At 37.7% G+C, this 15,997-nt stretch overlaps 2 protein-coding genes across 2 annotated transcripts; one reads left to right on the forward strand and one right to left on the reverse strand.

Annotated features, from left to right (window-relative positions):
- Nucleotides 1-449: 449 nt before the first annotated feature.
- On the forward strand, nt 450-9,500 carry LOC117319134 (L-tyrosine decarboxylase-like; the record flags this gene model as incomplete). The annotated part of the gene is given in 10 exon segments (XM_033873983.1): nt 450-794; nt 1,341-1,804; nt 2,106-2,290; nt 2,595-2,734; nt 3,099-3,313; nt 4,050-4,185; nt 5,023-5,244; nt 5,551-5,799; nt 6,546-6,677; nt 8,799-9,500. Coding segments are annotated over 10 exon segments (2,094 nt in total). The 3' UTR covers nt 8,808-9,500.
- A 1,102-nt stretch (nt 9,501-10,602) lies between these two features.
- Nucleotides 10,603-14,519, reverse strand: LOC117319135. Its single transcript, XM_033873984.1, has one exon. It carries the CDS (start codon nt 14,477-14,479, stop codon nt 12,536-12,538), a length of 1,944 nt encoding a protein of 647 aa, XP_033729875.1. The 5' UTR covers nt 14,480-14,519; the 3' UTR covers nt 10,603-12,535.
- Nucleotides 14,520-15,997: the final 1,478 nt, after the last annotated feature.

The following is a 15,997-nucleotide window of genomic DNA, read 5'->3' on the forward strand; positions in this document are numbered from 1 at the left end:
GAAAAAAAATTACAAAAATATTTTGAATATCTATCCGAAGAATGAACATACCGTAAAGTTTAATGAGTCGCGGAAATACGTCATACACACATGCGCAAACTAGTTTGTTTTTAAGAATGGCGGACTGGCGATCAAAGCAGCCTAAAGTCGATCGGATGTACAGGTTACTGCGGCGAAGGATTGAACAAAATATACTTTTAACTGAGCAGATTTGAAGGATAATAAATGATAATAAACCCATAGTGGATTATGAAGGTTTTTAAGAACACAATATTAAAGAAAAATAAAACAAATTAAAACAAATATTTATTTTAGTAGAAAACTCTCTCTCCAGTACGTTATGTCCTTAGTATTTGGCTATATCATACAGTTACACGAAAGCTTTTCCATGACGTTTTATCAAGACATAATTAAACCGATATAATTGTTCTTTTGTCGCCTTATCTAAGGTGATGAATGGAATGAACGGCTTTTCGACTTGCGTTGGAGATGGACAGGACACTCACAATGGGGAGACTGGCAATGATGTGTGTGATACCCAGTGGGAGAAACTTGGAGCATGGTTTATAGGACCAACAGCTGAAAATATAGACAATTTCTGTGAATTAGCCATTGAATCAATTCGACAAAATGTCAAACCACACAACTACTTTCCAAATGATCCTAAGATGATCTCTCCCGAAGTGAAATCGTCAACAAATTACAAAAAGGAAATGGAAAAAACGAAAATGGAACTTAAATGCCTGAATGACGCACTCACTGAATCCATACCATACGCTAGTGTCAGATACCAGGTAAGTATAGCAAGGAACATATACTTCACTGTACAAATTAAATATAAAAATATTGTTATAAATACACCAATGCTTTGTAATGTAAAACTCCACTGATCTTTTATATCGTGTAACATAGGACGAAGAGCCAAAGTGTGCTCGATCTATACTCGAGGCAGTTTATGTTTCCCAAGAAACCGAGATTCACCCCGTTTTTCTGATTAAGATGCCGTATGCATATACTGGGAACAATCTTTCAATATATATTGAGACAGGGGAACATATATCCAGAACAAAAATCATATTGTAAATAAATAAATAAGGATCTTTTCCCCCCAAATATCACCTTCAGTCAAAACTGACGCTAAAATATTACAGAACGTGGTCCAAATTGACTCTAAACTATAAATTAAGATACATTAATTACTTACAAGGTTTTTAATCCAAAGCTACGTAATTTATTCAATGTGGTAAGATGTCCATACTACAATGCTATCATATTATTGGTATGGTTTGATTATCAATGATATTTTTGAGGAACTAAGCTAAACTTAAATTAATTACCAGGGTCATATGGTGTCAGAAGCGACGTTGCCTGCCAAATTAGGTTACTTGGCAGCATGGATGACCAACGCTAACAATGCAGCCAGCGAACTTGGTCCTGTAACAACGCGACTGGAAATAGAAGTAGGAAAACAGCTCTGTGACATGATTGGTTTTGAGCAGACACACAATCCATGGGGACATATCACAAACGGCGGATCCACGGCGAATATAGAGGCTTTGTGGGCGTCAAGGAATATCAAATTCTTTCCATTGGCGTTACAAAAGGCCATTAAAGAAGAGCGACTGTTATCCAATGCTAAGGAAATCAGCGTGTTCATTCCCAGACTAGGGAGAAAACAGAAAATCAGCAGCACCTCCACTTGGGACTTACTGAATCTGGACCTGGACGACATCGTAGGATTACCTCATGAAATTCAACGACTGACGAGGAAAACTGCGACCGATCTCAAAGATGTTATCAACAAGTAAACATTTATAATAGAAAAATATATGTTTGACTATTTTATTTTTCAATTGGGTAGCTAGTAGCAGCAAACTTCTATGATCTTGATCAATGCCATTTTGATTTCTTAAGTTCAATTCTCTAACTATTACGAGGATAATCTATGATTTGAATAACACTATTATGGACTCCTAAAAGGTAAATTTACTTACAGATCAAATATCTAAAACGTGTACGATTGAGGATATACATCTGTAGCGCAATGTTTAGCTGTTCTGAAAAAACCTTCGCAAAAATAGCATTTTATGATTTACAACATGAAGGTACACACTCGCCCACAACGGATTTGTCCAGTTTTACCTCATGCACGGCCTCAGGACGGCGCCAATAATTATAGCTTCGGCGGCTAATCACTTTTCCTGGGGAAAGGCTGCGACACTGGTGGGTATCGGGGGTCGTAACCTCGTCTGTGTCCCCTTCGATCAAAATGCACGGTTGGATGTTATAGGTAAGAGTTTTCATTTGAAAATTTCGTAACATACCTTAATTGATTTTTGAATGATTTTTCAACAAATAGTTCTTTTGATACATGCATATCCTAAAACAGTGGTTAATATGTCCACTTGAAAACAACACCTTTTACATGACCCCGTCAAGAATCTTGCTAGTTATATAAACTTTTACTGATGTTTCTAAAACATAATTGCGTTTTCGAACTATATGGGTAATCAATTCAATTTACATTTAAATGTTATTATTTATTTCCAGTTATTACAGTTGTTTTAGCAATAGCTTCTGTTTGTTCGATTCAGCACTGCGGAAACTCTTAGATGAAAAGTTGGCCAAGAAGGTACCGCTGATTTCAGTGGTATGTGTGGTTGGTACGACAGAGCACGGAGCCGTAGATCCTATTTCAGACATCCTCAACCTTAGAGCTGAATACAGAGCAAAGGCAAGGGAAATTACTTAATCTTCAATAGGTTTAATTTTAACTCTCTACCAGTTTGTCTGGCTTCTCAGTGAATGGTGGTCAAAAACATATTCTAAAACTGCAAAAAAAAAAAAAATAAATAAATAAACCAGTGGCGTTTCTATCTTGAATTAGTCCAAGGTTAAACGTGTCGTTGAAGCACTATACAATTTATTACAATGCATAAAATGATTTCTTAATTTCAGGATTTCAGGATGATCCGTTTGCTAAACCCACTACCTGTATCAAATTCCAATAGTTGATGATATGATGATTTACTTCAAGCTTTACTTAACATGTTTGAATTTTTCTAATTGATGATCCTTATATATTTATGTTGTTGTAGGGACTCAACTTTTACATACTAGCAGATGGGGCCTGGGGAGGTTACTTTGCTACCTTGTTAAGAAAACCTAAAGATGGTGACCAATTACTGCCTAATTTTCCTATTAGTAAATACACACGAGACCAACTGAACTGTCTAAAGTTTGTGGACACCATGACCATAGATCCCCACAAATCTGGATACTGTCCTTATCCGGCCGGGGGTCTGTGTTACAGGTAAGCATATCTGGATACCGTCCTTATCCGGCCGGGGGTCTGTGTTACAGGTAAGTATATCTGGATACTGTCCTTATCCGACAGGAGTTCTGTGTTACAGGTAAGCATATCTGGATACTGTCCTTATCCGGCCGGGGGTCTGTGTAACAGGTAGGTATATCTGGATACTGTCCTTAACCGGCCGGGGGTCTGTGTAACAGGTAAGTATATCTGGATACCGTCCCTATCATGCCAGGGGTCTGTGTAACAGGTAAGCATATCTGGATACTGTTCTTATGCGACAGGGGGTCTGTGTAACAGGTAGGTATATCTGGATACTGTCCTTAACCGGCCGGGGGTCTGTGTTACAGGTAAGCATATCTGGATACTGTCCTTATCCGGCCGGGGGTCTGTGTAACAGGTAAGTATATCTGGATACTGTCCTTAACCGGCCGGGGGTCTGTGTAACAGGTAAGTATATCTGGATACCGTCCCTATCATGCCAGGGGTCTGTGTTACAGGTAAGCATATCTGGATACTGTTCTTATGCGACAGGGAGTTCATTTTACAGGTAGGATACATCTGTATAATTATGACGTTTTATTCAAATGAAAGTTAGTTTCGATCTCCATTATAAAGAAACGTGCATTGTGGGAAGAATTTATTGTGCTTCAGTGATTTGAAAACTAGATCAAGTCTTCCTTTTGCGATGGACGTATGAAAGAAGTCATTGTTTTTTTGTTGTCATTCTATGTAGAAACGGACATATGAAGTCATTCATCGCCTTTGCTACAGACATGGTGTTCATGGATGCCAATACGGTTATCAATTGTAGTGGAATCGAGGCATCCAAACCGGGGGCGGGGCCGGCCGGAGTGTACCTAGCTCATAAGGTATTGTAAAATGTAAAATGTGGTTCCCTGGTATAAGTGTTTACGATGGATACAACTATAGCGCAAACATTTTGTCACCATCCAGTCCATTTGTAACATCATTACGCATCCCACGCCGTTTTGTTGAGTTATCACTAAGGAAACATACTGGCTTTTATTGTTTTTGCTTCTTTTGATTTGTGTCTTTTTTTGTTTTATCTTCAAAATATTGCTAATACAGTAGAGACATAATAGGTGGGGGGAACTGTTTGCACAAATTGTTGGCAGATATGAACCTTGCATGCACACACCCCAAATGACAATAAAACTAGTTTTCACATCTTCTACAACAAATCGGATTAAGACATGTTTTGACCGAAGCATTACATACACATTTTGATACACACACACATACATATAGATTTTACATTTGCTCCGCATTTTCCCATTGACACAATGCTAAAAGGAAGTTGCCACCATACGCCTACAACTTCCCGTTCCTCAGGCTTTAACACCCAGTGGACCCTGTGATATTATAAAAGGCGGTTCTTTTTTGTTGGTTCAGTTTTCAAAATGGACGAAAATGTTAGGCAACGTAAATATAAGTATTGCAGGGGTTTCCATCCCATTTCCCACCATACCTCTTGCTGCCATATCGACTATAACAACATTAAAACCACTGCTCATTGCTTAAATAACATGATTTGTCATCGATTAGGTGCTGTTGAGATTCTTATACCGTATTTCTTTGGATTTTCAAGGTTGGTAGAGTTACCAAACACATGGAAATAAAATTGTTTTATTTTTTCCAAAATAACGATTTTTCTTAGATCATACTATTTTACGGTGCATTTTCAGGTGATTGGATTGCACAGTTCCGGCTATGGACGAATCTTGGGACAGTCGATGCTTGGTGCTAAACTATTTTACTGTGCCTGGCTGACTGCTGCCAATACCGACGACAGCTTTGTATGTGTTCCTTTGACTCCGATCCCTGAAGCGTTTGACTACGACGAGGAATCAGCTAAAGAGTTTATCAGAGACAGAATCCTCCATGCATCGTATGAGGACATTGTGACGGTAGGAGTAGTAATCCATTTGTAAACATATGTGTGATTCAAAGTTTATTAATATCCTAATCAAACCATGCAATCGGTTTCTGGCTTGTTGCGCGGTTGTTTTACTTTTTTCCGTTTTAACAATCAATTTAATTACTCCTTGGAAACTCGAAGACTTGATAAATAAACCTACTAACTTTCAGTTTAGTTTTCAATTACAATGCAAATTATGTAATCATATATGCTGTGAAAATATTGAATACAATACTGGTTATCGGGGGTTGTTCAATGAGTTTCCTGGATTTGATATCTTTATTATCAACCCTAGGATACAGAGGTGATGAGTTTTCTGTCAGAGGTCGGTCCTGATGTAGCCATCAACGCCTTTGCTGTTAACATGAAGGGCAATACCAGTGTTGACAAGTGCAACCGTCTCAACATGGCCGTGTTTGACAGACTGTCCCAGACAGATCTCGAACGTAAGACCGTTCGTGATGTGCCACTCTTCCTTACAAAATCAAGACTGACTCAAAAAGAATGCTTCAAAATATCGAATTCCTTCAAAAAGCGTCTTGGAGTAAGTTTTTATACATGACTAGTAGATAACTCATTCTAATGTTGATATGGCAGTAATAAATTGATGAAAATCTCTATCACGAATATCTGCTGGACATACCTTGAACTACAGACACATACAATGATTTTCTTTTAACACTTCATTTCATTATATCGCTTCATTTGATATTTCGTTTGGGCCTTACTTTGTTTACCTTCAATCCAGGAGACGTTATATGAAATAGATGAAATAATTGTTATACAAGATATTTGTCTCCCTTATGAATCCTTGTCAACTGCATTTAACATAACATAGTTATAAAATAAAGTTTAAACCACACAGGTTTTATAATAATTGCATTGTCTTATGGTTAAATGTTCTATTCAACAAACAAATGGAAAAAGATGCAAAATATCTTTACGCAAAATAAATCCAGCAAATACTTTTAACCAGAAATGAAAAGCCCGTGACATTAAATAACTACACAGTATTCCAGTACGTACTTTAGTCTGGAGCAGAATGTCATCTAAACTCTTTCGGATATTAGACAATTCTAATGTTTACTATGAAAGTTAATAGCAGAGATACAATATATATGTTAATTGCTAGATTGTATCAATGTAACGTTCATCAATAGATTTTTCTATGCAAGTACCTAATACAAATATGAACTCATTATAACGAAGCTAACTGTTCAGTTCATTTTAACAAAGCTAACTGTTCCAATAGCTTAAAAGGAATTATGTAAATGTCTCTGATCCTTTTAGTTATCGGCCGAGTCTGGCGGTGTCCTCAGTTTTCTGAAGAACACCGTTACTAACCCCTGGACGGCGGCTGACCACACGATACAGATGCTTGTCCTAAACTTCCGGAAGGTTGTCATTCAGTGTGTCACAGAGGTGAAGCTTTTATTTGATTTAATTAAATAACAAAATTATCTTTGTTTTCATTCTGTGCATTAAATCTTCATTTTATATGGAACAAAGAATGATAAAATATGTCGACATCAATTCCAATATCTTTAGTGTCAAAACGTTTGAGTGTGTGAAAGCAATGTTTAAACGTAGAGTAAAATTACAAATGTTCATAAGGTACATTAAATGAAGATGTTTCTAATCTTACGTTGGCCCATCTCCCAACCGGTCGCCACTAATCTTGTAGTGTAACTTACTAGCTAACCATCACTAATCTGGTTGTACTACACTATCCAACTATCACTTATACAATTGCTCGACTATTACACCAACATTAACCTATTTTGGTTTCCCCGCAACCATTCGACCACTAATCCGGTTGTCCAGCTACTAGCCACCATTAACCCGTTTGTACCACTACAAGCCACCACTAACCCGGTTGTCCCGCTACAAGCCACCACTAAACCGGTTGTCCCGCTACCAACCACCGCTAACCAAGTTGTCCCGCTACAAACCATAACTAACCCAGTTGTCCCGTTACTAGCAACCACTTACCCGGTTGTCCCGTTACTAGCCACCACTAATCCGGTTGTCCCGCTACAAGCCACCAGTTATTCAGTTGACACACTATCTAGCCACCACTTATCCGGTTGTCCCGTTACTAGCCACCACTTACCAGGTTGACCCGTTACTAGCAACCACTTATCCGGTTGTCCCGCTACAAACAACCACTAACCCGGTTGTCCCGCTACAAGCCACCACTAACCCGATTGTCCCGTTACTAGCAACCACTTATCCGGTTGTCCCGCTACAAACAACCAATAACACGGTTGTCCCGTTACTAGCCATCACTAATCCGGTTGTCCCGTTACTAGCCACCACTAACCCAGTTATCACCCTACAAACAACCACTAACCCGGTTGTCCCGTTACTAGCCACCACTAACCCAGTCGTCCCGCTACAAGCCACCACTAACCCGGTTGTCCCTTTACTAGCCACCACTAATCCGGTTGTCCCGCTACAAGCCACCAGTCATTCAACTGACCCACTATCTAGACACCACTAATCCGGTTGTCCCGTTACTAGCCATCACTAACCCATTGTCCCGTTACTAGCCACCACTAATATGGTTGTCCCACTACAAGCCACCACTTATTCAGTTGTCCAACTATCTAGCCACCACTAATCCGGTTGTCCCGTTACTAGCCACCACTAATCCGGTTTTCCCGCTACTAGCCAACACTAGCCCGTTTGTCCCGCTACAAACCACCACTTGCCGGGTTGTCCCCTACTAGCCACCACTAACTCGGCTGTCCCGCTACAAGTCACCACTAATCCGGTTGTCCCGCTTTAAACCACCACTAATTGGGTTGTTCCGCTTTCTAGCCATCACTTATCCGGTTGTCCCGCTACAAGCCACCACTAACCCAGTTGTCCCGTTACTAGCCACCACTAATCCTGTTGTCCCGTTACTAGCCACCACTAATCCAGTTGTCCCGCTACAAACCACCACTTACCGGGTTGTCCCCTACTAGCCACAACTAACCCGGTTGCCCCGTTACAAGCCACCACTAACCCGGTTGTCCCCGCTTGAACACACCACTAATCCGGTTGTCCCGCTACAAGCTATCCCTTATCCGGTTGTCCCGCTACAAGCCACCACTAATGGGATTGTTCCGCTATCTTGCCATCACTTATCCGGTTGTCCCGCAACCAACCACCACTAACCCGATGGATGTTTGAACACACCACTAATCCGGTTGTCCCTCTCCTCAGCTAATGCATTCACCTTCCACTAATATGTTTGTTTAGCTATCTCACAATCATCATATAGTTGTTCCGCTATCTCACAACTATTTAGTGACATGTCCCCTTTCCTGTGGACAATACATGTATACTCCTCTATATTGGACATATGATTCCCATAGACAAACATAATATCAGTAAACGCGTGTCCATACCGATACGATTAGATACAGGATGATAACGATATTCATATACTTAAGTTTATATACGGCTTCAAATTAAACGATGAAAAATTAACCGTGTATCATATGGTTATTATAAAAAAAACATTTTTTATTTAATTATATTTTTATATTACAGATTGATTGACAAGTCTTAAGGAACCGCAAAGAATTCACATCGCCATAAACTGTACACACGTAAAACAAGTAGTTAATTTGATATAGTTATATACCTGTACATTTAAACTACCTCAGTATGTATTAGTTGGAGAACAACGGAAACCAATGTGGAAGATTATTTTTGTATTGCTGTAACGGGTTTTCCTCATATTTATTTGAAATATTCATAATGTGTGTACAAGTAACATGCACGTAAATTCAATTCTAACAGTGTGGACAATTATATTCAATTGTAGTTCAAACCACGTAGTTTATATATGATGTGAAATATGGTTTATCGACATAATATTTCAGCTGACTTTCTTTATCACACTTTCGTCCTACGACTAAATAGTTACGACTAGCTATGATATCACAAACTGTCACCATTAAAGGAACAGCAAGTTTAGATAGCCGTGCTACATATCCGATAAAGAGCAATGGGCTTTATTTCAACAACAATACGCTGCTTATACGACGCTGAAAGAAAATTCTTAACGCTAATGCCACCATTCATATTAAGCTTAAGCTTTTCCCCCATTTTGTTAAAATCTGAATAAATTCCCGAATTTATCGTGATTCGTCCCTACATATTGTATCTAACCTCCGGTTTTATAAGTACTCATTTTGGGGTCATTCTAGTTTATTCATTTGCTAATTAAACATATTTCTATATCATTGATGCAATGTTCTTCATGTTTATATCACCTGAGATAAAGTGACCTATAGCCTTTTGTCCGTCCTCGTGCGTCGTCCGTCCTTGTGCGTCGTCCTTCCGTTAACAATTTGCATTGTCGACTTCTCCACAATAACTAAGAGACCCAAGTAAATGATAAACCAAACTTGTTCTACTTTCAAGGCCACAGGGGTCAAATGTTGTGTTCATTTTTAAACGACTTCTCAATAATTAAGAGACCCAAGTTCATACTTTTGAGCCAGGAACATGCTGAAATAACTGGCTACCATTTTCAAATAAATTACTTTGCCTACTTTCAAGGCGACATGGTAAAATATATGTATAACGATTTCATCATAACAAAGAGGCCCAGGGTTATGCTATTCGGCCAGTAGCCTGCTGGGGTGGGAGATAGTTAAATCTCTTCTAATGGATTACCTTGACCTAATTACAAGGTCAAATGTGTTCAAATCTGTAGACTTCTTCACAATGAACAAACGACACAGCTCCATGGTATTGGACCAGTATCAAGCCGAGAGCCAAAACTCCGGTGACGGCTAAGGTACCTGGATCTCTTCTTGTGAGAAGCAATAAAAAACGTACCCTAATTAGATGATCACCAATATGAAGATTCATGCCGAAAAGGAAAGCGGAGTACCCGGAGAAAAATAACCAGCCTACGGTCAGTACCAGGCAATTGCCCCACGTGGGTTTCGAACTCGCAACCCCAAGTTGGAAGGCTAGTGATAAAGTGTCGGGTCCCCTGCGCAAAATAGTACTTACACAACAAGGCACCAAGGGGAAAATACTGGTGAGAATTCAGAAAGTTCCTTGAAGTACCCTCTGAGATATAGCGAAAACAAATTGCGATTGCCAAAGTCAAAATGGTCATCTGTCAGCCATTTTGTTTTGAGATCAGTCTCAAATTGAATGACACAGAAATGAATCAAGGAGACCTAATTAGGAAGTTCTACAATGATGGACCTACTGCTTCTCTAGAAAAAGATATAACAGAAAGTGTTACAGGACGGTCGTACGGACCACGTAGGGAAAGCATATATATATGTTGACACAGAACTTAATTTTGACAAAACCAACAGGTAAATAGTTGCTATCAAAACTTTACTGATATCTCAATTTAATCATCTATTTATTTCACTTCCAAATTCTACTGAATTATATACATGTAATAAAAAAATTAACAATCTGTTTTATGATGTTTTATGATTTTCTGTGGAATGGTAAAACCTGATGCGGTAAAAAGAGACATAATTATGAAAAAAAAACTACGATGAAAGGGGGCTCAAGATGCTTCATACAAAATCATTCCTAACCGCTCTTAAAGTGACTTGGATCAGACTTATATATAAAAAAGTAGGGAATTGGGATATTGTTAAAGAAACATTATTAGATAAACAGAAATTAGCAAATTTTGGAATTGAATATTTAAAGAAGGAATCAAAAAATTGTAAAAATATATTTTGGAAAGATGTTTTAGATGCCTGGTGTGAGACTCTTAATGCAAGCAATATGTATATAACAAGCATTCTTGAAAATCCAATATGGTATAATAGTGAAATCAAAATAGATAAAAAAACATTTTTCAATAATGCATGGTTTAAGAAATGTATATACTTTATTCATAACATCATGAAAACAGATAAATCTTTATAGACTTTTGTTGAATTTTGTGAAAATTTTTACATTCCTATCAATTTTTTAAACTATCAGAGTATAACAACTACAATTTACAAATTTATCGGGAAAAAAATCAAACTTTAAACTGAGAGAAAAATATTATACTACCCAATATACCTATACATCTGAAATTAATTTTAAGATGGAAAAAAAGTGCTCAAGAAATGTATACTACTTTAATAAAAAAAAATGTAAGTAAACCTATTGCTCGAAACAAATGGAATCAAAATTTCAATATTGATGAAGACAAATAGAAGGAAGCATGCAAATATCGTTTTAACACCTGTACTAGTTCCAAACTTCAATGGCTACAATTTATAAATAACCACATAATTCTGACAACAGCAAAAATGTCATTCAAAATTTAAGAAAAAAATACATGTAGATAATAACTGATGTACATTTTGTATATCTCACCCAGAAACAATTACACATATATTACAGGATTGTGAATATATATCAAATTTGATTGAACAATTAAGGATCACTATTATCACTAAAAACCTGAGTCTTAGATTCGATAAACAGGAATTCATCTTTGGCAAGCAAATGAATATTTATAAACTTACTAAGTTCAATCAAGATAACCTGATACAACTCATAACAAAACAATATATTAACAAATCTAAATGACTGTAAGTAGGACTTAATATAAACAGTCTAAAGAATCATATTAAGTTTGAGTTAAAAGGGCATACATTTTTAATATCTAAAAGTAACATTAAAAACAATTAAGCATTGATGTCATTTTTTAAAAGTTTCATCGGGGTATGAAACAAATTTTGTACAATTTTACTGGTTTTAAATGGGATTCTTTTTCTCAAATTAATACGCATCGTCAATTGTCATATTGTGACGTCACATTTTCCGCGCCATTCTCGGAATTTCTTTCATAGAGAAAAATGAATTTTTTTTCGACCAATCACATTTGAGTATTTACCATGAAAACAAAGAAAAAATAATCATAATACATATTGACACACAAATACAACAGTGGCTACACATTTAAAACAATAATACAAATATACAACATCTCTGACCTAGGTTGATAAAATCCTTCCTGCGTATGTTTTCAGGGTTTTTTTGTACTCTCGTTTGTTTGTCTGTTCCTTTTCTCTCTCTTCTGTTTGCTTGTTTTGTGTATTTATACTCTTATTCACTGACATAATGCTTTTTGAATAAAGTTTAATAAATTATATCATACATAGATCACAAAATTGTCTTGGGTGGAGTGTAAATGTAAGTGTTGATGTATAAAGTATGAATGTTGTCCTTACTCATGTTTTTTATATGACTACTTTCTGAAGCTGTTGGAGGAGGCCATGTACCATTGAAAATGAAAGTCAAATTAGTTGAAATTCTCGGATAGAATTGCAATGTGGCGATGTATGGCTTGTTACGACAAATCTATCACCACACACAGATATAGCCAGTGGGTGTGTGATACCGTCCGCTGCCGTTAACAGTTCCCTGACGTTTGTCCCGTCCCCGGACAACTGAACTACGTTATTTGACCTCCATCCACAGACATAGACGTTTCCTTCCCCGTCGACGTCCACTCCATACGGAAGCCTAACCACATTCACCTTCAACACATGTTTGTGTTGGTTGTCATTAGACAGGCTACCAATGGCGGTACTGCAAATCTCGTTGCTGTGATGGGCTATGAAAAGTTTTCCGTTACCGGAATCATGAGATAACGCGTATACCTCTCCATTACATCTGTGTAAAACCTTGGTCTTGCCGTCCTTCGTCACACTACATATTTCGTTATTTGTACTCACGATAAATTCTCCATCTCTGAACGCTATACCTTCATATGATGTTCCAGCGTTTGTAATATACGATAGGGTTAGTTTGACGGGTGTAACTGCCAGTACGTATATGCCCTTACTTGTCGCAACTGCAACTGTTGTGTTGTCTACCAAACACAGATCCCAAGGTTGTCCATCCATCTTCAGCTCATCAACAATATCTCCAGCAGCGTTGATTAATTTAAGCTTCTTGTTGTTAAAATCTCCAACCACAATCAAACCGTTATGAATGAAAACCACTCCATGAGCCACACAATCATTTGCATCCGATGGACATTTCATGTTCATTTTTCTTATTTCCCTCACTTCACATTCAGCTAAAGGTTTAGCGAGACTTGGAACATGTGGAAGATGTCTCCGTTCCTTTTGGACAACAATTTTACCAAAATTAAGATTCGTCACATTCGAATCTATTTCATGCTCGATACTGAGAGTTGAAATGGACATCCTAATCTCTTTTATTAAATCTTTGCAGGCATCAAGCTCAGTTTGACCTCTCTGGTACAAGAGTATCGTATCCATATGATCGTTCTGCTGCTGGGCTGTAGTAGATGACTCTATTGTATTCTGTATAGCGGCCTTCAGCCGTTCACACTTCTGACTTGGTACCTTTAGGTTCTCACTCTCCTGTTTGTACTTAGCAACCAAGTCATCTGTCATCTCCGTCTTCATTTCTCTAATACGCTGAACTAGTCGTTCCTGCAGGTCGTCGAGGCTATCTAATGCCAAATCTTTGTGGTCTGCAATATTCTGTAACTGTAGATGGAAGTCTTTTACCAAGGATTCCAAAGCGCCAATAGCCTCTTGTTGCTTCGAAGTCCTCTCTTCTAGTTTGGAGTCAGTGTTTAATTTCTCGCAGTATTCTTCAGTTGTTGTCACGTCGTTGCATTTCCTGTGACCAATGGTTACACATTTACTGCAGCCGAGAGACTTGTGATCCACACAATAGTAAATCATCTTCTTATTGTGTTTGTCGCATCTTTTGTGAAGTGTTGCCTTTCTCGGTAGAAAATTACCATATGTCATTATATCTACAACATCACAGTTGGCGTGTATGATGTCATGGAGATTTAGTTTACAAGACTCACAAAACAAGCATTGGGTATTGTTACACCAAAACCGGGCAGGGACCTTACTCTCCTTCGTTTTCTGACAGGGTGTGCAGTAATGTGGCTCTGTTGACTTGTTTTTCATCTGTATCATCTCCATGGCGGCGTTGTTGGTAGGAAATTGCTCGGCCCATTTCTCTTTTTCAAGGGATGCGTCTACAGGTTGAGTTAGCTTCCTACATACCGGACAGGTAAATGTAGTCGACGTTTTCCTCTTTCCCGATCCCTCGCTGATGATGTAACTACTCAAGCATTCCTGACAAAGCGAATGGTGACAGGGTAGAGTCCTAGGCTGGCGAAGCTGTTCAAGACAGATCGGACATTCTAGGAGGTGCGAGTCCGGACGGAGACCTCCTTCTGCCATGATACCATCAAACGATACTCTCCTATCTAAAATACAAGTATAGTAAAATGTTATCGGATTTTATTTGATATCATCCTGTAGTCATGTCAATTATTATGTGCTTTGCTTGACTTCAGAAAACACATTTTAATTAAAAACAAAAAGAAACATAGTTCGTGTTACTAGGAAAACTGTTGAAATGTATAGTTACTAAATGTTTTCGCTGTTTGTTTGGAGCACAAAGCGGTATAGTATTTGTACAATAATGTGATGAATATATTCATCTAAAATTGTGGTGTAAACGTTTTATATTGTAAATATTTTGATTTGTATTGTAAAACATCATGTTCTAAATTCATTTCTTACACCGTAAATGCTTTGATAGGGTGGTCAGATGGCAAAGTGGTAACACACTAGCCCTTCACCTAGGCTGCCAGGGTTCGATTCCCTGATCGGATGGGAAATGGTATAGGTCACTTGTCCGAGCACAGGTTCCTGCCATATTAAGACCCTCGCGCGCATCAATCCAGGCCAACAAGAATGATTAATATCAGTTGATAGAACTTGTTTTGCAATTGTTGTAAAATAAAGTTGATATTTTTTTAAAATGTTTTAATAAATCCAGAATTTGTGCTCAGTTGTGAAGCTTGCGTTTTATATATTGTAGAAGTCGGGAAATATTGTTTTAAGTTTCGCATTTTGTATTATAAATAGTGTGATGTATATAAAAGAACTTGTGATCTGTAATCTACTTGGTGTTTGCAAAGTTGTCTTATAATCATATTCTTAATATTTATATTCGAAATGCTATATACTATCTCATTCCAGGTTAAATTACTACAATTTGCTTCAAAGGAAATCTGATGTAATCTCAATCGTAATTACGGACATATTGACTTGTTTTCTCCAATCCCAATTATATCGTAGTACGAATCTATGATAAATACCTACCGACTTTCAACATATACAAACATATTTTTTTTCATATTCATTTTTCAAAACACATTTCATATCTTTATCAATTAGAATCTACATACTAGGTTAACATAGTGGTTCTGCAGCGCCAATAGATTGAAAAGCGTGCAGTCAAGTCTTGTCATCAATGCCCAACCTCCATACATTATTTCTATCATCTACTATAGAGTAACATGTACATATATGGACCGTGAGTAGGAAGTTCGTATGAAGTACCTACAAACTGTATATGACTCTAGACACAATGTATGGGAGTATCATAGGAGAGGGGAAATCATGTATTGTGAGCCAACAGTTTGTACCTTTGGTACACATATGCAACTCGAAAATAATTGTTCTTGATCAACCTGTTTAATTCAAACCGGAAGATTTTTCTAATCTGACTCTACCAAATACATCCGCGTTCGGTTTGCGTATGCATAGCACACAGTCCCACCCATAAAAACCGACACAACATATTATGATCAAGAACTTGTTTGCGGTAATACACACTATATATCGTGTTCATTTCGTGTAATTGGTGTAAATGGTATGAGGAAGATTTGTGATATATATATCTCTGAG

The sequence above is a fragment of the Pecten maximus genome, unplaced genomic scaffold (genome assembly GCF_902652985.1).
Source record: "Pecten maximus unplaced genomic scaffold, xPecMax1.1, whole genome shotgun sequence".
NCBI classification, from domain to species: domain Eukaryota; kingdom Metazoa; phylum Mollusca; class Bivalvia; order Pectinida; family Pectinidae; genus Pecten; species Pecten maximus.